General features: G+C 37.2%; 1 protein-coding gene and 1 long non-coding RNA gene across 4 annotated transcripts in view; one reads left to right on the top strand and one right to left on the bottom strand.

The window, feature by feature from the left end:
* LOC130708253 (uncharacterized) overlaps positions 1 to 27319 on the top strand; it is an 82869-nt gene that overhangs the window by 20586 nt on the left and 34964 nt on the right. For 2 of the 3 annotated variants that reach the window (XR_009008397.1, XR_009008395.1), the window contains exon 2: positions 9815 to 9946. This is a non-coding gene — a long non-coding RNA (uncharacterized LOC130708253). Of the gene's footprint in view, positions 1 to 9814; positions 9947 to 14518; positions 14631 to 27319 lie in introns of those variants that run through there. The other variant, XR_009008396.1, reaches the window with a different exon arrangement.
* On the bottom strand, positions 8677 to 18146 carry IBSP (integrin binding sialoprotein). The gene is made up of 6 exons (XM_007184121.2): positions 18093 to 18146; positions 17952 to 18002; positions 17779 to 17856; positions 14147 to 14209; positions 9768 to 9941; positions 8677 to 9207 (listed from the first exon to the last, which is right to left on the bottom strand). The coding sequence occupies exons 1-6, from the start codon at positions 18144 to 18146 to the stop codon at positions 8677 to 8679; spliced, it is 951 nt and encodes a 316-aa protein (XP_007184183.2).

The raw sequence follows: 27319 nt of genomic DNA, 5'->3' as shown, positions 1-27319 counted from the left end.
AGCTGTTAGGTTGGGGGCACTGCTGACTCAACAATCATTCAACCATGGGGTTTAGAGTATTTGACATTGTCATTGACAGTGGAGACGTTTAACTGGTAGCTTTGGAGTCAAACAGACCTGAGTTCAGATACTGACTCTACCTCTTGTTTGCTGTGGTCAATTGCTTAAGCAACTAAGTTGAACTTCTGTGAGCCTCAATTTCTCCATGTGAGAATGGGAAGCATAATAATAAGCTGAACTTTCATTGAATGATTACTATGATCCAAGTATTACTCTAAGTGTGGTATATTAACTCATTTAATATTTACAAAAACTCTCTATTGTAGCTGTTATTATCACCGTGATTTTAGTGATAAGACATAAAGCAGTTAAGTGACTTGCTTAAGGTCATATATCCAGCAAATATAAAAAGCCAGAATTTATAATTAGGCAATGAGGCTCCAAAATGAGGTTTGAAAACCACTGCACTCTACTGTCTCTTAAAGTCTGCATAAACATTAAATCAACAAATGTTCCGAAGTCTAAACTAAATGATAAATACATGATAGCTACCCACCCCACCCATTCTTCCCATCATTATATAATAATCTGGCATTCAGAGGACATCCTTCTGTATCTCTTTTCTGTCCTCTCTTTATTTTCCAACCATGTCTTCTTTTACGACTCAGTTGATGAAGGGAAAAAAAATCAATGAAATGGTGAAAGAAATAATAGAGTTGAAGTTTAAGAGCAAACGGTGGGCTATTTCTCTAGACATCACAAATATTAATGACCAGAATTTCAGCAAAATGTAAAGGACTTGGCAGACATAGAAAAAGGCTAACAAGAAAATGGAAGTAAAGGAAAGTAATGGACAAACAACAGTGTTCAGTCAACCGTAAGACTGAACAGAAACATACAGCTATATAAACAGTAGACAGATGTGAATACCACAAAAATCCTCACTTTAATATTCTCTTCAAGCAATGAATTATTCACAGATTTCTATAACACTTAGAAAATCCGCAGCGTTTTAAGGTTTTACACTCTTCCGTAACTTTATAGTTTATAAGTAACTTTATACTTTTGAATGATCAGGTAGAAGTAAGCACCTGTTATGTGCCTCATACATGGTGCAGCTTTAGAAAATGTTAGAGTTTTTCTCATTAATATTATAGTTTCAGATTATTTCCCAAGTGTGCTTTTTCTTTGTCTTTCCTTCTTTCCAAAGAAATTTAGTAAGAGATTTCCCCTTTATTTAAGTGATGGGAAAGTGTTTAATTCTATCTAGATGAATCTGTGTTCTATAAGAGAAAATTCATAGAATGTTAAGAGAAAAGTTGACTTAGCTACCAATCCTACCAAGGAGTAAACTGGCAGTAGCTAAATATATATATATACTTCCAAAGCTAAAATGAATGCAAAGCTCAAAAAATAAAAATGCAACTTGAGCTTTAAATTTAGAACCTACAATTGACTAAAGCAGGAAGAAAAAAAAAGAAAAAAAAATTGAGCCTATTCTGTCTAAAAGTTTGCCGAGAAGAAACCACGGAGAGATAAACAGAGAATAATCATTTGCTAAAGTTCTGTGAAGTAGAGGTGTTATTTCTACCCTCTTAAAACTTGCCCCCTGGGTTGAGCTTGAACTTCAAAAATTCAACAGAAGTTTCCTAAATGTTTTTGTGTAATAAACAGTTTTGCCATAACATTTCTTAGGAACCAAAGATAAAGACCAGGGTTCTGTAAAAAAGGTAATCTAGCCTCATACTATTTCTATTTAATTGGAAAAGACAACAAAATAAAACAAAATTAAGAAGGACTAGAGAAGAACAGGAAATGGACACGAACTTTCTTCTGGTTCTCAGTTCATGGTTCAAGAATAGACATCTCCACCGAAGATGCACCTAGCCTGAATCTCCTGGGCCAGGCTGACACAAAGAGTTACTCCTCAAAGAGATTTTCAGATGAAAATAGTCCACGAAACTTGTTTCATCTTGTGCTGGCTTTTTCATTTCTTACCCTTCACTTTATTGAGAACAATCATATAAAATATGAGCTAACTAGGAATCTACACTATCTGTTCCAGCTACTGGACCCTCATCCAGGAGTAAAGCTTTGTGTTTTTGTTTTGTCTTGTTTTGTTTTTCCATCTATTTCTGGAACCTCCCATCCATCTTCTCTATACTTGTGCTCTAGGTCCAATTGTTTTGATATACATTTTTAAAAACTTAGGATAGTAGGAACTCTTTTTATTTTCTGGGATCTTGGTCCCCAACTTATTCTTAACATTATTAGGTGACACATTTCTCTGTATCATCATAGGCAGTTAGAGATAAATATATACTATATATATTTCCATAGGTTCTGACTAACTGAAATAATGCTCTATTTTCTAATTTATATATGCAACAAATACTGAGTTTTCCCTTCTGAATCAGTGGGGGGATCTCCACAGTGTTGTGAATGGAAAAGAAGGGCCCTTGTTGATGTTGTTGAGCAGCTCCTCTTTACCATATGGACCCTTAGAGATTTGTCAAGGTTTTAGGCATTTCATAGAAGCATTTATTCCCCATTCATCTCCAGAAGAGAGTATGAAATGCGTGTGCTGGGACTTGCCCTGTTTTTAGCAGAAGAAAACGTTTCTGTTTTAAATATGTTCATTCATGAGGATCAATATTCATCCTGAGTTTAAAAAAGGTCACTTTTTAAAATGTCACTTACAACCAACTTTCTCATCTACCTCCAAATTACGGGGTATTTTTTTAGTTTTAATTATTTTTTTCCCTTAGTGTTTGGGAATTTCAACAGAAGTACATAAAAATTTCGGCCAGATGCGGAACCCCAAAGGGTCACGGAGTAACATGAAGCTAGCTGTGTTCATTTCTCTAGGCTATTTGTTTACCCATTCAGCTATTACTGGCAAAGGGAAGACATGTCAATATAATTTGCTTTTATTTTTATTTTAGAAAGATGTCTCACTACACCTTAAAGTGTAATTCAGAGGGTGTAGTTAAAATGTAATTATAATGATACCAGGCTTTTCCTTCAGGACATGGTGACATTGCTGGAAGTAGCTGTAAAGCTTCATTGTGTGACCTCAGGAGGGAAATGTCTCTCATTCCCAAATAGTTCTTGCCATTTTGTTTTGCAGGACCAAGTATCCTCTTAAGAGACAGAACATGATAACATATACCAGCTAGCTAGTTATTCATTGTATTGGACACATACTATTTTCTTACCTAATTTCGGCATATCTTGTCTTCTCAGTTTTTAAACTTCGTGTTTATATGTATTGCGTTATCATTTTATTTTAGCTCTTCTCTCATGACTGTCTTAATTCTCACAAATTCTCAGAATTTTTTCTATGCTTGTCTGTTCTTGTTTCAGTTATCTGTTGCCATTATAACAAACTACCTCTAAACTTAGTGGTTTAAAACACCCATTGAGTATTTTCTCTCAAGTGTCTGTGGGGTGACTTGGCTCAGCTGTACCATCCTCGGATCTCTCATTTGGGACACTCAGGTGGGATGGGTGCAGGACTTCTCTGAAGACTTGATTGGGCTGCACATCCAAGACGGTGCTTTGGTGCTTCTTCATATGACCTCTCTCTCCAGCAGAACCAACTGGACTTCCTATATGGTAGCTCAGGACTTAAAATACTCAGTGGGTTAAAAGCTCATTAACTGGATTTGTTGGTCTAATAGTAGAGGTTCCCATGCAAATTACTTTCTGTTCTTTCTCAGGAGGCTTCCCTACTCCTGAGACCCTCTAGGGTCTCAAGAGCAGAAAGCAGAAGTAAGCTAAGCCCGGAACTGTTAGAGTCATTGTCATGACATTGGTCAAAGCAGTCAGATTCAGAGGAGTAGGTACATGTTCCACACCTTGGGGAGAAGTGGCAACGTCGCATTGCGGAAGACTTGTGGAAGGGGAGATAGTGTCGAAGCTGTCTTTGGAGAATACAGTGTGCCTGAGTCGGTCCCGATAGCAATGCAGGTATTGAGAATTCACTGAAAATTCCTCTTAAAATGTTCGGTGTACTTATATTAGTCTGTTTCTCTCCAGAGAGACAGAACCCATAGGTTATACATATAGGAAGAGATTTATTTTGAGGAATTGGCTCACATGATTACAGAAGCTGATAGGTCCCATGACATGCCATCTGAAAGCTGGAGACCCAGGAAAGCCAGTGGTGTAAATCCAATCTGAATCGCAAGGCCTGAGGGCCAGATGAGTAGCTGGTGTCATTCCCAGTCCAAGGCAGAAGACAGATGTCCCAGTTTAAGCAGCCAAGCAGGAAGCTGCCTCTTTGTTCTTTTCAGGCCCTCAATTGATTGGGTGATGCCCACCCACATTGGGGAGGAAAATCTACTTTACTGAGTCCACCTATTCAAATGCTAATCTCATCCAGAAGAATGCTCACAGACACACCCAGAAATAAAAATGTTTAATTTGGGCACCCCTTGGCCCAGTCAAGTTGACACACAGAATTAACCTTAGCAGTACTGGATTTGGTGATCACTCATTCTACACGGCCTCAGTGATGGTTTATGTTGTGCTGTTGATTCCGCTTCACTATCCTGTAGCTAGAATCGAAATCAAACTTTCCCTCAGCTGGCTAAGGGGTTAGACATACCTGGCAATCTCTGTCACAAAATCTCAAAAGATAATTAGGATAATGAAAATATTATCTTCAAATATTATTTATTAGAGATAAATAAGATTCTTGATGTGTTCAGGTCCAGGAAGTGTCAGAAGCATTTTATTAAGCAGCTGCAGAAAGGAGATAACTCACAGATTGCTGTATCAAATATGAGAAAATTTACTGCATTTTTAGTGAGTTCACTGATAGTTTGTTTATATCCTAAGTGATTAACAACAGCTAAAATTTTAAATTAATCAGTTCTCTATGGTTATGACTTTATAGTCATCTGAAATGGGAATCAGCAAACTATGGCCTGTAGGCCAAATCTGGCTCAACAGCTGTTTTTGCAAATAAAGTTTTATCGGACCACAGCCATGCCCATTTGTTTACATTTTGTCTATGGTGGCTTTTGCTACAATGACAGATTTGAGGAGTTGTGACAGAAACCATATGGCCTGCAAAGCCAAAAATAATTACTTATCTGGTCCTTTACAGAGAAAGTTTGCTGACCCATGACTAAAATAGTGAAAGTTGAATTTGTGCTTTAAAAAGCGATAAGACAAAATTCTGTACACACTGATGGAGGTCTTATCTTCTTGGACCCAGGGAGTTATGAAATACAGGGGGGAAGCCTCCTGAAAAAGAACAGAATACAACTTGCATGGAACTTTTATTCTTAGAACAACAAACCAAGTTAATGAGTACCTAACCCACTGAAGGCAGAAAATATTTACAGGTATTTGCACTTGGATAAACAAAAGGTCCAAGTGATTGCTTCATGACTTCCTTTTAATTAATATTGATTCTTTTTTTAAAGTAAGACATATTTCTCGACATTAGACTATCCTTTTCAAAAGAATGTATTTATATTTTTCTGCTTTTCTCACACTTTCATTACTTTTTCTCTTTGTCACTCAGAGGGATTCACTTTGCCTAGAGATGGATTGGGATTTTTTTTTTTTTTTGGCTGTGCTGGGTCTTAGTTGCAGCACGTGGGATCTTCATTGCAGCATGTGGGATCTTTTAGTTACGGCATGTAGGCCCTTAGTTGTGGCATGTGGGATCTAGTTCCCTGACCAGGGATTGAACCAGGGTTCCCTGAATTGGGAGCACGGAGTCTTAACCTCTGGACCACCAGGGAAGTCCCGGATTGGGATTTTTTTTAATAAGAGGAATCCAAATGGAAAGAAAGTCAATGTTTTGTTTTTCAGTTCTAAATAGGCTCTTGAAACTCTCAGCAGAAGCAATCATTTTGAAAACCAAAGCTTTAGTTTTGCAAGATGAAAATCTTGTTAAGAGAGGAAAGGGTGATAGGAAATCAGCAGGGTCAGCCATGAAAGAGGCAGGGTATAGAATTTATGTAACAATAATACATTGAAAAGGGGAAGGGGGATATTCAGTGCTCCCTGCGGATTAAACATGGCTTACCCTGGTTGCCAGCTGGGGAGGATATTGATTGAGGCATCATGTTGGAGGAGGTGAGAGGGACTTGAAGTGAGGGGATGGGGCCTAGGGGGACCACAGGGAGAGGGGCAGAGTCATCTCTCAGAAGCAGCTACCCTGTGGCCACGCTAATACCCAAAGACCATCCACCCCTGGGGTGTGGCCTGATCTGGGAGGTGAATCAGCATCCCATTGCTTGGTGAGGGCCTACATGTCACCATGAAGCATCTCACATAAGTAGCCCTCTCTCATGCTAAGCCCATCTGAACTCCCTGTGTGGTCAATGCTCTTTAAATGGTCTAGGACACTCATAAGTCTCCCAAACCTTGGTATTTGGAAGAGACACATGGGGGAGCAGCTCTCTGACAACCTTGCATGGTCTCCTTATAGACCATGTGGGCAAGAACTGACTGCAGCCCAACCCGAGTCTTAGCAAAGTGCCCTGTGGCTGGCCAGATCTAAGATTTGATGATTCTATGAAATATTGAGATAGTTTGTGACAATGTCACAAATAAAGAGTAAAGATTACCTATATTGCTGAATAAATAGTATTTATCACACTGTTCCCAAGGCTTCCATCTCATCAAAAGCTGTTGCTTACAAAGAGGCATTAGGACAAGAAAAAAATGATCTATGAGTTCCAAAAGACCATTTTTATGGCCAGGTAATTCTATTACAATCAGATGCACCTAAGTGTTAAGATGGAGAAAGGAAGGGACTGGAGAGGAGAGAGGTGATGATCTCAGTAGCTCGTAATGGGTCGGACTCTAAACAGCAACCCACTGAGTATACTGCACATGTAGGAGGTGAGGGAACAAAGACTAGGGAAGGAAATTCATTTACTCTCGATAACACCATCATTCAAGCCCACCTAACTCCAGGGCTCATGCATTTTGCACAATACCAAGCTACCTATATAGATAGGTATACCAAAATACCTGAAAAATATCAGAGGATCCTTGCTTTGAAAATATTCTTTAGGGCTCACGTCATAAAAAGACATAGTTGGTTCTAAGAAAATTGCGACAGAGGATGTCTCGTTTTTTCAGCAATGCCCTCATCATTAGAGATTTCCTGCCCACTCATGGCTCAACATCCATTCCTGATGAATATGCACTAATGAATATAGCATTCCTAATGAATATACGCTAATGGTCAAGAGAACAGATCCTAAAGCTAGGCTGCTGCTTTGACGTTGTGACCTGGTGCAAGCTGCTCAACTTCTTTGTGCCTCAGCCCCTTCGTCAATAACATGGGCGATAACAATAAAACCTACCTGACAGAGTTTTGTGAGGGTTAAATGAGTTAGCAATAAATTACATTATTGGAATAATTGGGGAAATTTGAATATGGACTGTGTATTAGAAAATATTATCATATCTAGGTTGAATTTCTTGAGAATGAGATTAAGAATGGTATGGCAGCCATGTAGGAGAATTCCTTGTTCTAATACTAAATGCTGAAGTATTTAGGGGTGAACATTGTGATGCCATGATGTCTGCAATCACTCTTTAATGGTTTGGCAAAGCAGTGTATATATATGAAGAGAGGCACACAGAAATAGAAAGAGGTAAATATGGCAAAATGTTAACCATTGGTGAATTTAGGTGCTCAGGTACTAGTCTTCCAACTTTTCTGAAGGCTTGGCATTTTTCAAAATAAGAGTTAGGAGATGGTGGGTTGATGTTTGTGCGTATGTGTAAGAGTTTTCTGCCCCATTCCACCGCCACGCCACCTAGAACCAAATCAATAGGAGTAGGGTTGCCAGATGTAACACAGGACAGTCAATTAAACTTGAATTTCAGATAATGAATCATTTATTTAGTATAAATATGTCCCAAATATTTCACAAATGCCAAATATTGCATAGAGCATACTTATACTAAAAAGGTACTCATTGTTTATCTGAAATTCAAATTTAACTAGGCATCCTACATTTTTATTTGTCAAATCTGGCAACTCTAACAAAAGCTGTTTATTTCCCTGATATATATGGCTGAGCCCGCCCACAAGCATGTCAAAATCTTAGTTATATTGACTTATCCATGAAAATATGTCTATCGTCCTTCTGAGTTTTTAAACCATAGAGGAAATAAGCTTTCATACTTTAGCTGAAATCGTCATCCCACTGGTCTCACTTTTTTTCATTCTGAATCTCTCATTTTTCTTCTTAATTATAACACATTTGAAGGATTGCATTTTTATTTGTGATAAAACCCATTGATAGAATATACATACAAGTCACATAAAAATACATGAGGATGGTAATGAAACCTAATATACAGTGATGGATAAGTAGTGCGATTAGAGAACTACACATTTATTGTATACAGTGTTACTCATGTCAGTGAATCTCTTCTAAGAAGCACCTCTCGATCAAAGGGTATGTTTTAGCAGTTAGCGCAAACACGTTAAAAACACTATTTATAGAACTACAACCTCAAAATATTCAGTCACACACGATCTCATGCATTGGTTAACCACTTTGGAACGGCAGCGCCATTCCACATTATAATATGCACATTTGTTATATTGCACCTTCCTGAGTTGAACTTTGAAAACGGTAACCGCACAAAGTGGCAGAACGGATGAATTCGTCCCAGGCTGGGCCTTCACTGGTGGTAGTAATCTTGACCGTCGTAGCCGTCGTAGCTCCGCCCTTTATAGTAGCTGTACTCATCCTCATAGGCTCGGTAATTGTCCCCACGAGGTTCCCCATTTTCGTTTTCATAGATTTCATATCCATTGTCGTACTCGTTGGTGCCTGTTTGTTCATACTCCCCCTCATATCCAGGGGTGGTAGTTTCCCCAAATGGTGGTGGGGTAGTCCCGTCGATCTCCTGGGGTGGAGTTGTAGGTCCAACTCCACCATTTGGAGAGGTAGTTGCCTTAGAGCCACCATTGTCCTGCCCTCCAGCCACTGTGGTTCCTTCTGCGTTGGCTTCAGTGACACCTTCTTCGCCTTCTTCCTCTCCATTGTCCCCACCACTGCTGCCATGGCCATTGTCTATCTCTGTGCCGTTGGTGCTAGTGCCATTTATGCCTTGCTCATTATCATCTGCTTCTGCTTCATTTTCATTTTCTTCCTCTTCTTCTTCATCACTTTCCTCCTCTTTTGTAACCTTCTTTCCTATATTCCCAGCCTATAAGGAAAAGTTTGAAGGAATCCAAATTTAGGTGTGAAAAACATAAAACTCAAGGCCATTATTTCATCCAACGTAGGCTGTACTGACAGCCTTGTTCTACATGTAATTCTTAATTGAAGCCAGTTTAAGTTACAAAAGAATTGGTGGGTTTTTTAAAATTCAGAATTAGTACCTTTGTCATTGGGTTTTGAGGGAGAAAAAGGTACCTGATAAATAAGTCTCTGTGGGAGATGCTTTCTATAGCTTTGCTACTCACTTTCTCAGTCTTGGAATCCTCTTCCCAGAAATGCTATGGCATCTCTCAGGACCTTTTATTCATTGCTAAGATGCTTGTCCTTAGTCTTCTGTGATAATATTGAAAGTCAGTATAAGAACATGGGAAGAGAACTTCCATGGGAAAAACCTTTCCTTATTTGTAAACAGGGACATTGTACCTGCTCTTACTTTTTCATTGAGTTAATGAAGATAATATAAAATACTGTGTGTAGAGTGTCAGGATAACCTCAGACTTCAGTAAAGCAATGAGAGCAGATTGAACATCTTGGAGGAATTGTTACCTTCGTGGGAAGCTGGATGGCAGCTAGACCTATATTCCCTGTTCCAGGTGTGGTCTCTTCTCCATAACCAAGTGTGGTAATGGAAAGGGTGGTGTTCTCAGCCTCCGACTCTTCGTCTTCATTTCCATCAGAATCTTCGTTCTCTTCATTGTTTTCTTCTTCATTTGAAGTCTCCTGGGGTAAGTGTCCAGAGCAAGAAAATGTATTTAAGCTAGAAGATAACTCAAGATTTGTTGAAGTCGTGAACCATTATCGGAAAAAACCTTCTCCGTACCCCTCAGACAGCTTGTCACCCAGTGTTGACAATTCTGCTTCCTCTTATGCCGTTTGCACTTCTCACTTCTCAGAACTCAATTCAAAGTTTTCTCATACTGTTTACCTCACTATAGTGTGTTTTAGATATTTATGTATTCCATTTAATCAATTCAAAAATACTTGTGTAATAATTTCAGCATATCTGACTATATGGTATCATACAATACATGGCTTAGGCTCTTGAAGTCTTGTTAATAGCTACGACGACATGATAGTTCATTAATTATTGTATTTGCTGACAAATAAGCTGAGAACTTTATACCTATTTTTTAATTCCTTAGAGCAGTCTTTTAAGGTAGGATTGTAACTCACACCCTTTAGAAAAGGAAAGTGAGCTCAGAAAAGTTAAATATCTTGTTTAAGGTCTCATAGTAAGTGATGAAACTGTATCTTTCTAATTAAAAAAAAACAAACAAACCTGGGCCCTTTCTGTGCACCGTGACATTCTTGATGACAAGGAGGATTTATGTGAATTGTCCACATTATACCTAGGATAGTTTTTCATAAAAGAATTTTTTATAGAAGCCCCTCTCTTCAAACAAGTTGATTGCATGTCGTATTTACTATCAAAAAGAAGTGAATGTATTTCATTTACTTTCAGGAGTGTTTAAAGAAAAAGAGACATATTAAATTCAATATCCATCTGCCAATGTATAAGCCAGTTTTGAGCTGTGTGCAGTATTCAAAAGATGTCAGGCATTTGACACACAATTTTTCTGTGCACCTGACACACAATTTTTCTGTGCAAAGAAGAAATCAAACACTCCAAGAAATCCTTAGCGATATATTATGTTATTGCAGGAAGATGTTTTTTAAAAATTACTACTCCTCAATGAATGTTATTATCATCTTTAACATTTTACTATTTTGCCTTTACTCCATGTTGTTAGGCAATTGTTTGTTGATGGAGTTAATCTCTCAAAGTAATTCATAGCTAATATTGAAAGTCAGGAATTCATACACAGAATTTATTTACTTTAAATGAGTACTGGAAAACTGAATTTATTTCAATGTGTTTTTAAAGAGATTGTGACATTAGGATAACTTTAACTAGGCATCCTATATTTTAAGACTTCAAAACAAACAAACAAAAGCCAGATTTAGCCTGCCTTATTACTAAAACAAATGATGTTTGTTTCATCAGATTTGTAAATTCCACTGTTTTAATCAACTCGTGGGACTACTAGAGTCCACCCCAAAACAGTCTCCAAGCTAACTGTGTCAAATATCACACTAACACCATACTATTTATTTTTTCATGTTTATATGCTTTAGTCCAACAGACTAAATCTTTCAGGGAAGAAGGAGGAAAGATCCTTAGAGTAGGAGACGAGACAGTTTGGGTCCTGCACCATTGTTTCACAGGTAAAGAACCTGAGGTCCAGTGGGATAAATGACTCACATGAGGTCAAAGACGTGGCAGTTCATTAGCAGCAGGGTCATGACTACAGACCCAAACTCCCAACTCGTAGGATTCTCCATTTTCTCCTAACAACACCCTTTCTTTTCCTAGTACTTGTTCTGCTACAATAAGTTAAAAAGGAAAGTAGGTCAGTCTTTTTATGGGTACGAGACCTCAAATATCTTCTTGAATAGAAAGCTTAGCAATCATTTGTGCTTAAAAAAAGTATTATTAACACACCAGGATAGCTAAAATGACTGAAAGAAACACGTGTTGTTGAGAATGTAAAGCTACTGGAATGCTCATATATGGATAGTGGGAGTTTACATTAGTACGTCGTCTTTGGTAAGCTGTTGGTGGCATCTCCTCAGGAAGAACATATGCAGACCTTTCGACGCAGATATTTCATGTCTAGGTAAAGTGGCCTCCAGAAATGAATGCATATGTTCACCAGAAGGAGTACTAGAAGTTCACAGCAGCACTCTTTTGTCATAGCCCAAACCTGAAAACTCCCCAACTGCCCATCAACAGAAGGATAACACATTGTGGTACATTCACATAATGAAATACTGACAATGAGAATGAACGATTTTCAACTATAGAAACATATGAACCAATCTCTGAAGCTGAGAGTGGAAGAGGTCACATGCAAAAGAGTATATGTTGCATGATTCCATACATGTATGTATGTGTGTGTATATATATATATATATATATATATGTGTGTGTGTGTGTGTGTGTGTGTATGGAACACAAAAGAGCCAAAAACAATCTATCTGTTAGGAGTCAACATAGCGGTTGCCCTTGGTGGTGGTTGGTTAATGGATGGAATGGAGCACAAAACATGTGCTGCTTTTTTCTATGGGTGCTGGTTACCCTTAAGTGTTCAATTTCTGAAATTTCAGTCATCTATAAACTTATGATAATTGTGTTATGTACATTATATTTCAATAAAAGTTTTATAAATGTGAGACTGAGTAATTTAGGAGAGGGGAAAAAAATGTATGATCACCAAATAGAAAATATGCCTAAGCACCTTCTCATGGGAATACAATTCCTGGAGACTCTGTATTTAATCTGAATTGCCAGTGAAATTTTAGGGAAGAGACGGGGAAAAAAGAGGCTCTAAACTCTCTTCAGGATGGAAGACTCCCAGGTTCATTCATCCAGTTTTCCACTATCACTTTGAATGAATGGTCTTTGGAGCATTTATTCCTCTGAAGTTTCAAAATCAAACCACCAAATATTGACTGGGCTCTATATATGTATAAGAAACTGGGCTGGGCAGTGTGAAGAGATGCAAAAGAGGGTACAGCACTGTTCATCCTCAAAGCAAGGATTGTTACCTATGGTCTCTAGTCTCCTGGGTCATGGGGAGTTTGCAGATAAGTTCTGGGAGGACCAGAAATGTTCAGAGATTGTTGGTAAAATATTGAGTACGTGAGATTTCATCAGAGTTCTAAAGGAACCTTAATGTTTCTCCATCCCAACCACCATCGCAACAAATGAAGAACCATTGTCGAAAGATATGCAGTCTAATTGGGAAATCTAGCTGGTAAGGCAATTTTACAATCTCTGTACAGCAAGCAGCTGTGCTTGAATGGATTACCCTGGCTTAGTTCTTGTGTAAGATTACTATGTGGAACTCCAGGCAAAATTTTGTGGGATTTAGTAGGTGGCATTTTTCCTGGTACTGGCTTGACATTCCTGTTAAGGTACCCCTTTAAAAGCTATTAGGATAAATTGTGGTACTAAAAAAGTTACTTTTATGGTTAAAAAAAAAAAATCAGACTAATTATGCGTCACTTTTAAAGTTCCCACACCATTTTGTTTTCAAGAGAGCAGACGTTTATCCATTTTTTTTGGACTGTCATTGTCCCTTCATAAATAGCATCTAAGAATACCTGAATTTAGAAGGTTCCCAAACCAGTGGATAGCTATAATTGACTACCCAGGAAAATGTACCGAATTAGTATGTTTCTATGGGCAAGAATGTCAATTATAAACATGTTAGCACAATTTCCAAGTTATATAGATGAATTTTAGCCATGAACTACACTAATTTGTAGTACTATATAGGAAGGTATTTATACACCTTGAGCATTTGCATTTCTATGAAAACATGAATTTTATTAGTAGGCAAAAAGACATGTAAAACTCCAATCAGAAAGAACAGCCCTACTCTGTGAGTCAAGAAAGGCAGATGAATCACAATAACACTGTAGAGGATATGAGATTAGCTTTCTTATACTACCCACTGATTAAACTGAATTTTTAAAGTTTAGTCATTAAAACAAGTATTGCACTAAGTTTAGGATTATTATATATTTGTCTTTTACCATCATGCTCTATCCACCTAAATGTAAATAATACTTTCTTTCCTTCTATCAGAATTTACATTTCTTCCACTTAAAATGGAGATACTTTTGTATTCATGTACAACTTACAGGTAACTTTATCCCCAAACTGTAATAGTGTTTTAAGCAGGTCATTTTATTTAATCCTAATTTAAATAGTATTCTCCTTGTCCAAAATAGAAGACTGTGGGCAGTTGGTAACCTGGCAATGTCTATTTGCTGAGTGTAGACTACAGGAGACTAGTTTTCTATTTGTTTTTTGTGCTGCCCGGTTTGCTTTGAAAAAACCTGCAGAAATTCCTTACCTCTTCTTCCTCCTCTTCTGAGCTATCATCATTTCCATTTTCTTCAGACAAGTCACTACTGCTCTAAAAAAAAATGTATACATGAATTCATAGACATATGAATATATATGTACATACACATTTATTTACTTAGAACAGTTCTCATGCTACTGTGAGAAAGCTATGAGGAGATTGGACATATGCAAAACAAGGTTAGAGACAAAGGGGCATTTTACAGTGATCAAGATATGCATTGAAATACTCCATTTTTAACCTCGAAAACATTGACAATGTGTTGAAATATTTTGTATGTAAAAACGAGAGCAATGAATGGCAGAATGGCTTAGCTCTGTGAGAATGAGAATTATCTGGTCCAATTTTTTTATTTTACAGAGAAGGAATCTGAAGCCCACACGGTTGTGAATTCTCCAACCAGTTCAACACAAGTCTTGAGCTAAAACATCGATCTCATTGTTTTATTTTCTTTATAAAATATGAATGAAATGATAACGAGGCTTATTACAAAATATAAGTTGTTACTGGATGATTTTCATAAATAATGAGCTCTCTTTGTGAATTTAACTTAGAATTTGACTTGAAATTAAATTTGCATATAATTTTTAGTACCTTTTAATCTAATTAAAGCTAATGCCTAAAATGAAGTGTATGTGTGTGTGTGTGTGTGTGTGTGTGTAAAGTTATATAAGAGAAAAATTCATTTACTCATTTAGGAAATTTATGAGTACCATTCCTCTAAAAAGCTCAATATTGAATGAGAATAAATTATACCAAGGGGTCTGTATATAAAAATAAAATTATAAGTTAATGAGCTTTGCTACTTTTTAAAAGGAAAGGTATATCTAAACATCTGTTATCTGAGCCTTTAAGACAGTGGAGGAGATTTTTCCTCTTTCTCCCAATGTTAATCCAAATTGAACTTTCCTTCTTTTTTCTGCAACCACTCCTTAATGACACTAAGTATACAAGTAGATACCTAACTTAAGATTCTGTCATTTTCTGCTCTGCAAATTTATTTTTGATTCTGGTGACTCAGTTAAGTACTGTCCGTCTTAGAAAACATAGCTGCAGACGAGCCTTAGGGTTAAGAGATCAACATGAGGGAATATTCATGTCCCAACCCTGCTCAGGGCTCTCCCTGTTGGGCTCATTCTTCAGATGGCCAAGCCATCCACCCAAGGAAAGGAATGCTTGTCTCCTTGAGCCAAGAGTAATCTTGGGTGGAAAAGAGAATAATTAGACCTGCTCTTCCACTGCCATGACCTTAATGGCTGTGCCTTCCCTAGCCCAGAGGTGAATAAAGCATTAGATTCTATTGGAACTATTTCTATTTGTTAGTTAAATTATATATAGAGGACAGCATATTTGTGCAGCATATTTTGTCTCAATGGGAATGTTTTAGTCATTTTACAAGCTTTCCTTACCTCTAGTTTTCATCTTACTCCAACCATTTCACTCTTCAATTAGTATCTGCAGTGAGGACAGTTTTAAAACTGCATGAAATGCCTTGAAGACTTAGCATTTCTTATTTTCCTTTTTTTTCATTTACGCCTTATTACCAGCTTGTCAATAAGTCCTATTGATTCTTCTGGAAGTCTTTCATATACTCCTTCCAACTTCTATCCCTACTGCATTTATTCAGTTCCAAAATATATATTCCAGGCATTGTACTGAGAATGAAGGTCGTAGCAAGAGAGGAAGTTGGAAATATGGGCAGTTCCCCATGTCAAGTCCTGTGATAACTGAGATGAGTCTGATAAAAGAAATTTAAGATAAAGTCCCTGCTGTCTAAGAGTTCACACACTAACCAAATATCATTTTAATCATAAAAAAAACAATTTCCTCAGTTAAAAATGCTTAGGGTGTTAAGCTTATTTATACTTACATTTCTGTAGCCAAGCAGATAAGCTACAATAGACTGACAGCCTTGCAATCAACATAAGCTATTTCATGCAAGTTGGTATTTTAGAAAAGATTATTTATAAACACAGATCAGTTTGAATAAAACATGAACTTCAAAGCCAGTGCAGCTTAATGCATTTGGGGGTGATAATCTGAGCACTAAATACTTAACAGACTTAAGAAAATAAATAATAAGGAGCTATGGAAACATATAAGTAGACATGTAAGGAGAAAAATATTGGAAATCAAACTTTGTAAAGTGGGATGATAGATCATAAATACCAGATCAGACTGTTGGATCAGGAGATATATTTTATTGGATTATATTTTGAAACAACTGTCTTATTTATGAATTCTACATTGGTTGAGATAAATCTATCTACATATAATCTATAGAAAATTTGTATATTAAAGATCTGCTTAAAAATCTGTGAACTTTGGGTCTATCAGTAAGGAAAAATATTACCTCTCCTAATATCTTTTCACTACAGACATTTGAATTGGGCCACACGTAGATATCTATAAAAATTTCTAGGTGGGAATACCTCCAAGTATATGATATTTTAGAAAAGTTGAAGAGGTAGTCCAAAACGTAAATGTATTATCATTTCCATTTAGTTTAAGAAAGACAACAAAGTTTCAAATGAGCAATGTTTATTTATGGGGAAACCAAAGAATGGAAGGCAATTCTGAAAACCCACAACTCTTGTATCATTTGTGCTCATATTTCTGTGGCCATACACATTCCCCATAATTATTATGGTGCTAGAAATACTTTAAGATGATCATTTCCTACCATTGTATGAGTTGGAAGTGGGTTAGTCCAACATATGGCAGGATACTGTGCCAAGCCACTGTGCTAAGGCATCGATTTCAGCGTCCTTACTGCTTTTAGTGTCTCAGGAGACTGGGGTCAGATGCTGCATAATTGGCACCCTGAGCCCAGACTGTATAGTAATAAAAATAGCACAATTCTGGTTTGTTGTCTATTTAAAATCAGCACCACACCCTCTAGTTTTCAGAGCCCTCTTCACAGGTAACTCAGTAAAAACAGAAATTCTTATTTTTAGTGTTTAGTTATTTTTTGTTTGTTTGTTTACAAATTTTAAGGATGTTCTGTTTTTCTCACAAGCTTTTTAGTTTGCTTCATGAATTTCTCTCTTTCCTCTGCATTCTTGATCTACACTTTCCATCAGAGGCATGCTCCAATATGATGTATTGTTCTAGTGAACTACACAGGTCAAAGGTTAAGAAACTCTTTGGCAAACCAGTGATTATCAGGAATTTTTTTAATGCTCTTTGTTGTTTATGAAGTCAATTTTTTCCCCTAAATTAAAAGAGTCTAAATTACTGGCTATTAAACAGCTATATGACTGTATAATATGGCAATTAGTGGCCTTAGCACTGACTTAAATGTCAACAACTGATAAAATTGTCCACTTTGGTCAGTGAATTAGACAAAACACCTGAACTCAGTGTTCTGCAGGGTGTGCTTTCATTATGTCATTCTAGACTGGGCCCAAATGAGTTTACTCTCTATGTGTGTGGCACTGCTTTACAAGAAAACCTTAGGAATAAATTTTATTTTATTATATTAAAAACAAACTGTTTGTAGTAAGTGGTCTTTCCTTCTGGCTGAAATTCAGGGAGAGTTGAATTTAGGTGTTTTACAGTTAAACTGGATTCCCTTTCAATTGTAATGGGTGAGAAGGAAAATTAATTTTTATACTTACCTGAACCGGAAATCGTTTTAGAGGAGGATAAAAGTAGGCATGCTTGTAAAGATAATATCGGGCCCTGTACTTAAAGACCTGCATGAACACAATAAATAATACATTCATGTTTCATGTGCAATAAATCTAGAGGAAGTGCAGTCAAGCCAAGGAAGTATGCTAAGGTGAATTACCCCATTTTCTTCAGAATCCTCTAATTTGGCTCTTCGATGCAAATTTTTCATCTGTTTAAAAGAGCATTTAATTATTATATATTCTCTCAATATAAAAAGACAAAAATGGAAATAACTATAGGTTTTTAATAAAGAACTTACCGAGAGAGCACAGGCCATTCCCAAAATGCTGAGCAAAATTAAAGCCGTCTTCATTTTGCTTCTGGAATTAATGAAATGGTAAAGTTAATGAGTAAAACTAAGAATGTACCCTTTTTTGCTCATACTAGGTGATGTATTTAATTGTTTTCATTTTTTGTCCAATTAGAGCTTTGACTAAGTAGGACCAAATTTCTGCTTTTGTTCTAAAATTGTTCCTTCTGTTTAAGTGGTAGAAGACTGACTTTATCCATCTATTTGAATAATCATGAGTTCCATATTTGGTTTTAACCTATCTGCTCTGATTTGTCAGTGGAAGACCATTTCATCACTGCCAGGGGCTTGCATGCTCAGTGTACTTCATGTTGGGGCGTGGAAGCCTCCTGATGCCCTTGACATAGGAACATTAGCTAGTGTAGTTATGGGACCTGTTTGTTTTGTTTATAATTAAAAACTAAGCAAAAACTGAATACATTCCCATGGTTGCTTTTATGCCAATTATCCTACAGGCTCTTTCCAGCTTCTCTACAGGTTTTGAAGTAAAAGTTTGTTTGTAAAATGAAGACTAGGAGGCATTTTCCCATGGATATCTTCGAATACTTGATATTTTTTATGTGTGTGAAAAGATCCATGACATGTGAAATATTATTCTCATAACATGTAGCACCCAACATCCATGTTTAAGGATGATTCTATGAGAAGAGTTACCAGAGTGCATCGTGGGATATCAGGGGGAAATTTCCTCAAGTTACATTGTTCTCCAGCTCCATTTAAGCTTTCCATCACTGATGTGGGAGGTTGTCATGGAATGGATGTGGGGCAATCCAAGGTCAGGGTGATAGTCGTGATGGAGATGTCAATTTTATGGAAGAATTGAAGATGCAACTCTCAGAATAGGAATACATTGTGAACAGTCCCGGGGTTTGCAGCCAGGCCAAGATCTCAGTTCCACATAGATTCCTCAGAGGTAAAAGGAAAGCGATTGTGAAATCGTATCTTAATTTTATTCTATTTGATAAAATCCTATTTTAATAGAAGTTGAACAAACTTAGCTGAAAGCCACTAACACCCAGCACTTGCCCTGACAAACACATTTAACTGAGAGTGCTTTCTCCTCCAGAGCGACAGTTTTGGCAACATTTTAGAAGCAATATGTAATGGTAATGGGAATTTCCCCATAAACACACTGGGAAAAGTAATATTTAAAATGTATTAAATGCATGTCATATACTATACTCTGAAGGTAGATTCTGCATTTTATCGTCACTAGCCACGATTTATTGCATCCTTATTGAGTATCTGACGCTAAAATAAACATTACACAGAGTAAGGCTAGAGTCCTGGAGAAGCTGTCTGTGGTCCTCTGTCACCTCTCTTTGTGGCAGAGTGGGTCTTTGATTCTGATGCCTGCAAACTTGCTCACAGCCCTGTCTACTTTAGCAAAAGTTCTTGATGGCCACGCGGGGATAAAGAGGTTTCCCCTAAAGGAGACCCATCTGTTTAAGAAGCTCACATTGCTACTGAGGTGCTCTGAACAATACTTTGACCTTGGCCACCCATGATGGAGCCCATCACCAAACAGGAAGATTATTGCTCTGCAGCTTTATGAAAAGAGTTGGAGTAATTACAACATCTTAAAGAGCTAAAAACTAAAATACGTAGAACCGTAGAAAGAGTTCAGAGTATAAAATTTTCTCATTACAAACCATAAAAACAACTAGATGAAAACACAACAGGAATAATATAAAAAGAACCAAGTGACTCATGTAGGTAACAATTGGCTGCCTACATAAATCTCATTTTGTTTACTTTGTGATTCATCAAAAGCAAAGACCTCTATAGTGCCCACTACTAACCCAGACAACAATTTAAAAAATTTTAAAGGATTGTTTTGAGAATCTAATTGCAAGTTTTTATTGGGAAGAGTATAAACTAACAACATCTCTTATTTCCCTAGTACTATGCATTTTTCCATTCTGCTTTTAGAGCTATAAGATATTAACACTTTGAAACCAAATATATAACATATTGAAAAATACTGTTTATAATTGAAGTACAAGTTAGGCATAATTGATGGAGAAATCAACATACATCGAGGCAGATTTGTAAATGCAAAATAGTATTTCAGTCAGATTATCTTGAATGCATCAGAATGAGTAAACAAACAGTTATCTGTGAGGTACAGAGGTAGAAAGTAGGAAGCATAATTTTCTAGTTTATGTACATAATAATCATAACTTATTTACATGCTTAGGTTAATAAAGTCAGCCTTTTGGAAAGAATCTAAAACATGAGGTACTAGTTTAATGATAAACAAGTGTTAAATTACTTAGCAATTCTATACAATGTGTTAATATCTATATTTAAATAAAAAGTTCAAAACCAAGCCCGGAGATGTGAAATGTGGCGTGTCTGATTTTAAGATAATCAAGTCGTCATATTAAACCCTACCCTTTTGCAGTCCTGGAGTGAGAAGGCAGGCTCCCAGGAGTGAGTGACACAGATTGAGTACTTCCTCTGCTCTCTCACTCACTCATTCACTTGCTCTTGCAGGCTATAAACTCTTCTTTGCCTTCCCACAGCCAATCACTGTCATGGTCAAGGTGATGTCAGAATGTGGATTCTCACCAGAAAACCCCCGAACTTCCACACTTTTTCAAGACACAAGCTCAGCTGAATAAACATGAACTGTGGTTCTAGTGCCAAGAGGTTTGCATTGTGGAATTTAATTGAAGGTTTAGATGAAGATGAATAGTTTGGGTTCTGAATATATATAATAATATACTGGATTTGAATGAAAATAAATAGCAAAAGATTTAACCATTTTAAAATTTCATAATTATACAAATTTTCATTATGTTGAAAGGAAGGAAAACTTACTGTAATCAGATACAATCCTACATTATTAATTTAGTAAAAAAAGAAAGAAAGATACTAAATAATAAAGGAAAGGAGCTGGTAAACAATTAATACTTTAATATCAATTATTTTATGTTTTTTTCCTGAAATACGCTTCAGAGACTCATAAATTAAAATTGGTATAATTAAATGTCAAAATGTGTAAGATATATATTTCCTGAAACATATTGCTGAGTATAAAGGTTTTACACTAAGTTTTTGAGGATTGTGCTACTGATAGTAGCACGGTGTGCGATACAGTGATGGTAAGTATGCCCTGGGTTGCATGGCTAGTAAATGGGGAATCTAGGGCTCAAAGTCAAGTCTGTCTAATTCTAGAGTCTACTTTTAATCACTATATATCCTTGCTGGCACATTCAGAAAACTTCAGTGATTCAGTAGACTGGAATATAGTGAGTGGAGGTAGGGACAGATGAGGATGGTCAGGTAGGCAAAGACCAGGTGAGGGAGTAGACTTAGGCTGCACGAAGGAGTATGGACTCCATCACGGAAATGAGAGACTCCCAAAGGGTTAAAGCAGAAAAGCAATACATTTAGATTGGCAATTTGGAAAAATCTTTTGTTGATAAGGCAGAGCTGCGTTGAGGAAGGCAAGATTGTTATGGAGGAGAGGAGTTTCAAGAAGCTATTTTAGTGGTCCAGGAAAACAATGATAAAGGTCTAAACTAAAGCAGTAGCAGTGGGGAATGGAAAGGGTGGAACAAAGGAAAGCAATGTTAAATAGATAAAATTAACAGGACTTAGTAGAAGTAAGAGAAGTGGAGAAGCCTAGGATGATTTCTGGATTTAGGGCTTGGGTAATTTTGAGAATGGTGCGGCCATATCTCATGCAATACCTAGCAGAGCAATTGGTATACTATAATCACTCAGTAAGTGATTAATAGTTAATAGTATAAGATATACTATTAAAGTTAATAGTATTAACTTTAATATTAAAGTTAATAGTATAAGATATAATAAAAGGAGTAGAGAACTGAGAATCAAAGGATTGAAAGTTTGTCCTACGAATATGTGAATCACTCAACCCCAAGGAGTCTTCAGTTTAAGCCATCTTTTAAAAATAAGGGGATTTTCACACCAAAAAAGAACCAGCCATTGTATTCCTCCATCACCTGTGAAGTATTCGTCCCAAGCAATAGAACTTGAATCTGATGAAGCCTCTATATCTACCAGGTTAGAGAAAATACAGGGAACAGAAGACTATGTAAAATGAAACCATTGGGCTGCATTCAGCAAAATCCAGAAAGTGGGAAACTTCATCAGACATATTACCTGGCTTCTATCTTATTAGCAGAAAAAATGCAAAAGGAGGAAAGGGAAACTGTCGATTTAAGAGACTTCAGAGACATATTAGAGAAATTATGAAACAACTGGAGAAATGTTGAGTCCTGACCAGATATTTTCTGGTATTAAGAAATTGTTGTTAATTTTTTAGGTATGATGATATTATTATTATTTTAAAAAGAATGCTCATCTTTTAGAGATTCAACCTAAAATATTTATGGATGAAACAGATATCTTGGGGTGGGGATAAAGATGAAACAAGGTTGGATATAAATTGATAATCATCGGGACTTCCCTGGTGGTGCAGTGGTTAAGACTCCGTGCTGCCAATGCAGGGGGCCTGGGTTCAATCCCTGGTCAGGGAACTAGATCCCATGTGCATGCCGCAACTAAAAGTTCACATGTCACAACTAAGGAGTCCACCCGGCACAACCAAATAAATAAATATTTTTTAGAAAAAGGACTTCCCTGGTGGCACAGTGGTTAAGAATCCACCTGCCAATGCAGGGGACACAGGTTCGATCCCTGGGCCGGGAAGATCCCACATGCCACGGAGCAACCAAGCCCATGCGCCACAACTACTGAAGACCGCGCGCCTAGAGCCCATGCTCCGCAACAAGAGAAGCCACTGCAGTGAGAAGCCCACGCTCTGCAACGAAGAGCAGCCCCCACTCGTCGCAACTAGAGAAAGCCCGCGCGCAGCAACGAAGACCCAACGCAGCCAAAAAATAAATAAATAAAATTTGATAATTATCAAATTGATGATAAGTCAATGCAGATTCATGACACTATGCTCTTCACCTTTGTATATGTTTGAAGTGACCTATACAGTTTTTTTTTTAATGGAAATGATTGAACTAAGTGATCTCTAAGACTTTTTCTGTTTCTAATATTCTGTAATCTCTTATCTTCAATGAGTCATTTAAGCCTGATATATCCTTTCCAACAGCCCCATAGCTACTCTAAATTGACTAGATTTATTCATGCAAGTTTATTGGAACATTCTTTCTAAGAAGTAGTGTTAGGGGAAAAAAAAAAAAACCCCAAAGATTCTTACTGCTTTTTTTTTTGTTTTTTTAATAACTAGGGCTGTCCCAACAACACATTTTGTTCAGGTCTCATCACCACAATGGTCTTCTTTATTTAAACAGGCTGTTATGAACTGATTCTCTTAGATGGCATATGAACACACATTCGCGTCATTGATGCCACAACCAAGTTTCACTGTGTGATGAGTCATTTCTGGAAAAACCCTACACTCGTTGTGATGTACTCTTCTTTCTTACCTGCCACATTTACTCAGTTATCAAATCTTATCAACACCACCTCCACAGTTTCTTTGAAATCCATCCTCCTCCCTCTTTTCTTGTTGTGTATGCCTTTGTTCAAGTCCTCATTACCCCTTGCCAGGTTAGAATATCAATAGTAATATTCTAATTGTGAGCATGTTGCCTATTTCCCCTTACCAAAACCTCGGTGACCACAGGATTTAGAATCAAAGATTGAACTGAAGTCCTGGTGCTGTCTCTTGCTAGCTTTTGACCTTGGGTAAGACTCGCTCAGCCCAAAAAGTCTGCCCCCAACTTTCCCTTCCAATATCGTTTATTACTTCTTGCCTGCTAGAATATATTTCAAGGTGCTCTATATAGACTTATTAATAACTAAGTCTAAGAAGTAAATAAATACTTTTAAGACATTTTCATGTGAAGTCTCTTTGCAGCTCTTAATTGAAATCTTAATAACCTAGAATTTTCTGGAATAAATGACAAAATTTCCTCTTTTCTATCAGAAAAATGCTAAAATTCCTGGCTATGCCAATATTCTAGTTCTTACTAAACCCTAAAGCATTCCATATCTTTCTCATCCACTCTTTCTCTATGAAACCAAAAGGTAGTATGTAGTTTGGACAACAACCTTCACACCTATAGTGTTCTTCTCCTGAGCTATCTCACCGTCAGCCTTGTTGCTCTTTGATACTTCATCATTGGACCCTTTTCTGCCCAATCTAAGGTGTCATACCCCTTTAACCTTTTGATATTTGGTATGCATTTTGCCCTCCATCCAAGCCTACCTATTCAACCTTTGCCTAGTTTTTCCATCAGTAAGTCTCTGGATCTAGGACTTTATATAATCAGTCAATTGCTGTCACTCATTTAGTAAGCTTGAGTGGTGGGGTCCAAAAGAGACAGATTTTTTTCCCCTTAGAGCTTGTAATCTAGTCAAGCTCTCCCTTCCCTCTTCCCTCCCAGACCTCCCCTGTTTATGTGAAAGTCAAGTAATGCTTTTCCTAACCCCACTCAATTTCCCAGCAAAACTTTCATGTATTCCGTAGCCAGAAAAAACAAATACCAAACATGTACCTAATATAAATTCCTATTTAAGAGCCATCATGTTCTCTTACTATAATATTGTGCCCTTGTGTGGTAATGGTGGTGGTGATGTGTGTGTCTGTGTCATCTGTTTTTTATTGTGAGATTCTAGAGGGCAAGGACTGTATCTACTTAAACTGCTAGATACAGAGTCAGGAAAACCACATCTACGGTTATTTACATGAGACCGATGTTCTCATAGATTTTGACATCAGGTGAACATTAATGAGATGTATCAATTAATTCCTTTCACTTTGATAAAGAGAAGGTGAAGATTAGCACACAATGGTATTAGCAGGTAGTAGACTGAGGGCAGAGTACTTATAGACTGTTCTCTGTGACGTGGTTCCTGTCTCCAAGTGGAAGATTCTGAATTTGTGTGTTTCCTTCCAAATCTTCTTTATTCAAGATTTGGAAGAAGTGAATGAAGGTTAAATCTGGTTGGATCTCTCTACAACCTTCCCAGGTACTTCTCTTTCTACTTTACCATCTACTTCTCCCTATTGGCTCTCTTTCATTGGAATTTTAAAGTCTTTTTTATAAAACAAAGACCAAAAAAACCCTCCTTCATCCATACACATTCCCACCCAGCTACTCATATATTTCTCTCTTCCTCTTCAGTCAAATTTCTTGAGAGTTGTCAACATTTAATAACCCACCTTCTTCACCTTCTACTTGTTTCTCAGCCCACTACAATATGGTGCTGCCCCCATAACTCTGTAGAAACTTATCTCATAAAGGTTACCAATGACTTCATTCTGGTTAGCCAATGAGTTCTTGCTGGTGAATTGCAATGAACACTTTTCAGTCACTTTCCTAGGTGGTGTCAGTAGCAGTTGATGCCACTGACTGTTTCCTCCTCTTCCAAAACTTCTACTTCCCTCCCGCATGCATGGTACTGCATTCTCCTGTTTCCTCTTCCCTCCCTGCCTGCTATTTCTCAACTGCTCTTACGTGCTCCTCTTTCTTTAGCTGTCTTCTGGATGTTGATATTTTCAGGGTTCTGTCCTTGTCCAGCTCCTCTTCACATTCTCCAGAGTCTCTCTGAATGAGCTCTTTCATTCCCATGGCTTCACTTACCCATCTGCTGTTTTTTTTTTTAATTCGAAATTTCCTCCTGGCTTCAGGGTCATAACGTATTATCAAACTTGTAATGGAAATCTCCCCCTGGAAGTTACAAAATTACCTCAAATTTCCAACTATCCTTCCTTCTATGTTTCTGTTCCAATTGCTCAAGCTAGGAATGCAAGTCATCCTTATCACTTGTCTGTCCTCTACCCCTCCCACCCCAATGTGCTCCTGTCAATTCCACAGCCCTCAAATCTTACTTCTATCCACCCTCACTACAACTGTTATCTTACTTGAGGCCACTGTTGTCTCACCTGGGTTACTACAAGAACCTCTTTATTTTCTTTTTCTCCATTTTTCACACCTTGGCCAAAATAAACTTTCTAAAACATATTTTCAATCATATATTTTCAACCTCTGCTAAAAATTCCCCGTGGCTCTCGGATCTTCAGGATAAAATTTAAACTTCTCAGAGTTGCATAGAAGGCCATTCATGATCTGACTCTTACATATGACTCCAGCCCCACCCCTTTACTTTCCTGTCCACACTAAGCTGAAGTCATACTAAAGTATTTCACTTCTTTCCCTTTACACCATGTCTTTTTCCCTGGGCCTTTGCACATGCTATCTTTGTCTGTCTAACTCTGACCAGTCATCCAGGACTCAGTTCTGATGTCATATCCTTCAGGAAGCCTGTCCTTATTCCTAGCCTCACTTTGGCTAGGTTGGTACCTCTTCTATGTTTCCAAAGCACTCCTGTGATAGTAATGACCCTTCTCTATTGGGGCTGATTGCTTATCTCTTATGACCTCTGAATAGATTAGAAGTTTCTGAGGACAGGGACAGGGTCTTATTTACCATTATATCTCCAACCACTCATCACAGTGCCTGACGTAGGACATTTCTTCAATAAATATTCTTGAAATAATTGCTGACTGATTAAGAATGAATACTGAAAGACCATTATCACAGTGTTTCTCAACTCTTTTTTTCCCATTATTGTCCAATAAGGAGAAAAAATTAATTTCATTTAATGTCTCCCTAAGGAGAGAGATTAAATACTAAGGAATAATAGAGTTGAGCTTTGAAGGGCCACGAACTATTGTAATATCTAAGAGAATGGGAAAAGGAATCTATATGATTTCCAGAGGGCTGTCATGTCTATATCTCTATCAGCCATAGTTAAGGAAAAAACAAACACTCTTTTCTACATATGGACAGACTGAGGGATCATTTTGATCTTGCTTTTTATTTAAAAAAAATTTTTAACCCTCTTTGTGTTTTGAGCTGGAAACAAATTTTTACCTACCAAAGAGAAGCTTTCATGCTATTACTTGATTATTCAATTATTTTGTGAAAAACCTGAATGTTTCCTGAATGTTTACTTTGTGATGTTAAAATGCCTAATATTTTTTGTCAGCTCAGCACATTCTTTAGTGAAGAACTGAGAAATGAGTTCTCAGAAATCATCATTTCAGGGATTGCACAACTGACAAATATAGTCTTTTAGTTACTAGCTGGGGTTGGTTATATTTTTGGTGTTCCTTAGGTTTTCCATTGCCTTGGACCTTCTGCAATGACCTGCAATAA

This window comes from Balaenoptera acutorostrata, chromosome 5 (assembly GCF_949987535.1).
Source record: "Balaenoptera acutorostrata chromosome 5, mBalAcu1.1, whole genome shotgun sequence".
In the NCBI taxonomy this organism is placed as follows: domain Eukaryota; kingdom Metazoa; phylum Chordata; class Mammalia; order Artiodactyla; family Balaenopteridae; genus Balaenoptera; species Balaenoptera acutorostrata.
This window is presented reverse-complemented; position numbering and strand designations above follow the sequence as displayed.

Bases quoted from the DNA above. Each gene is read 5' to 3' on its own strand.
- IBSP (XM_007184121.2), bottom strand. From the start codon at position 18,146: ATGAAGACGGCTTTAATTTTGCTCAGCATTTTGGGAATGGCCTGTGCT. The intron at 17,857-17,951 runs GTAATTCACCTT...GTGTTCATGCAG, and splicing joins AGGATTCTGAAGAAAATGGG to GTCTTTAAGTACAGGGCCCG. The intron at 9,942-14,146 runs GTAAGGAATTTC...CACTTACCCCAG, and splicing joins CAGAAGAGGAGGAAGAAGAG to GAGACTTCAAATGAAGAAGA.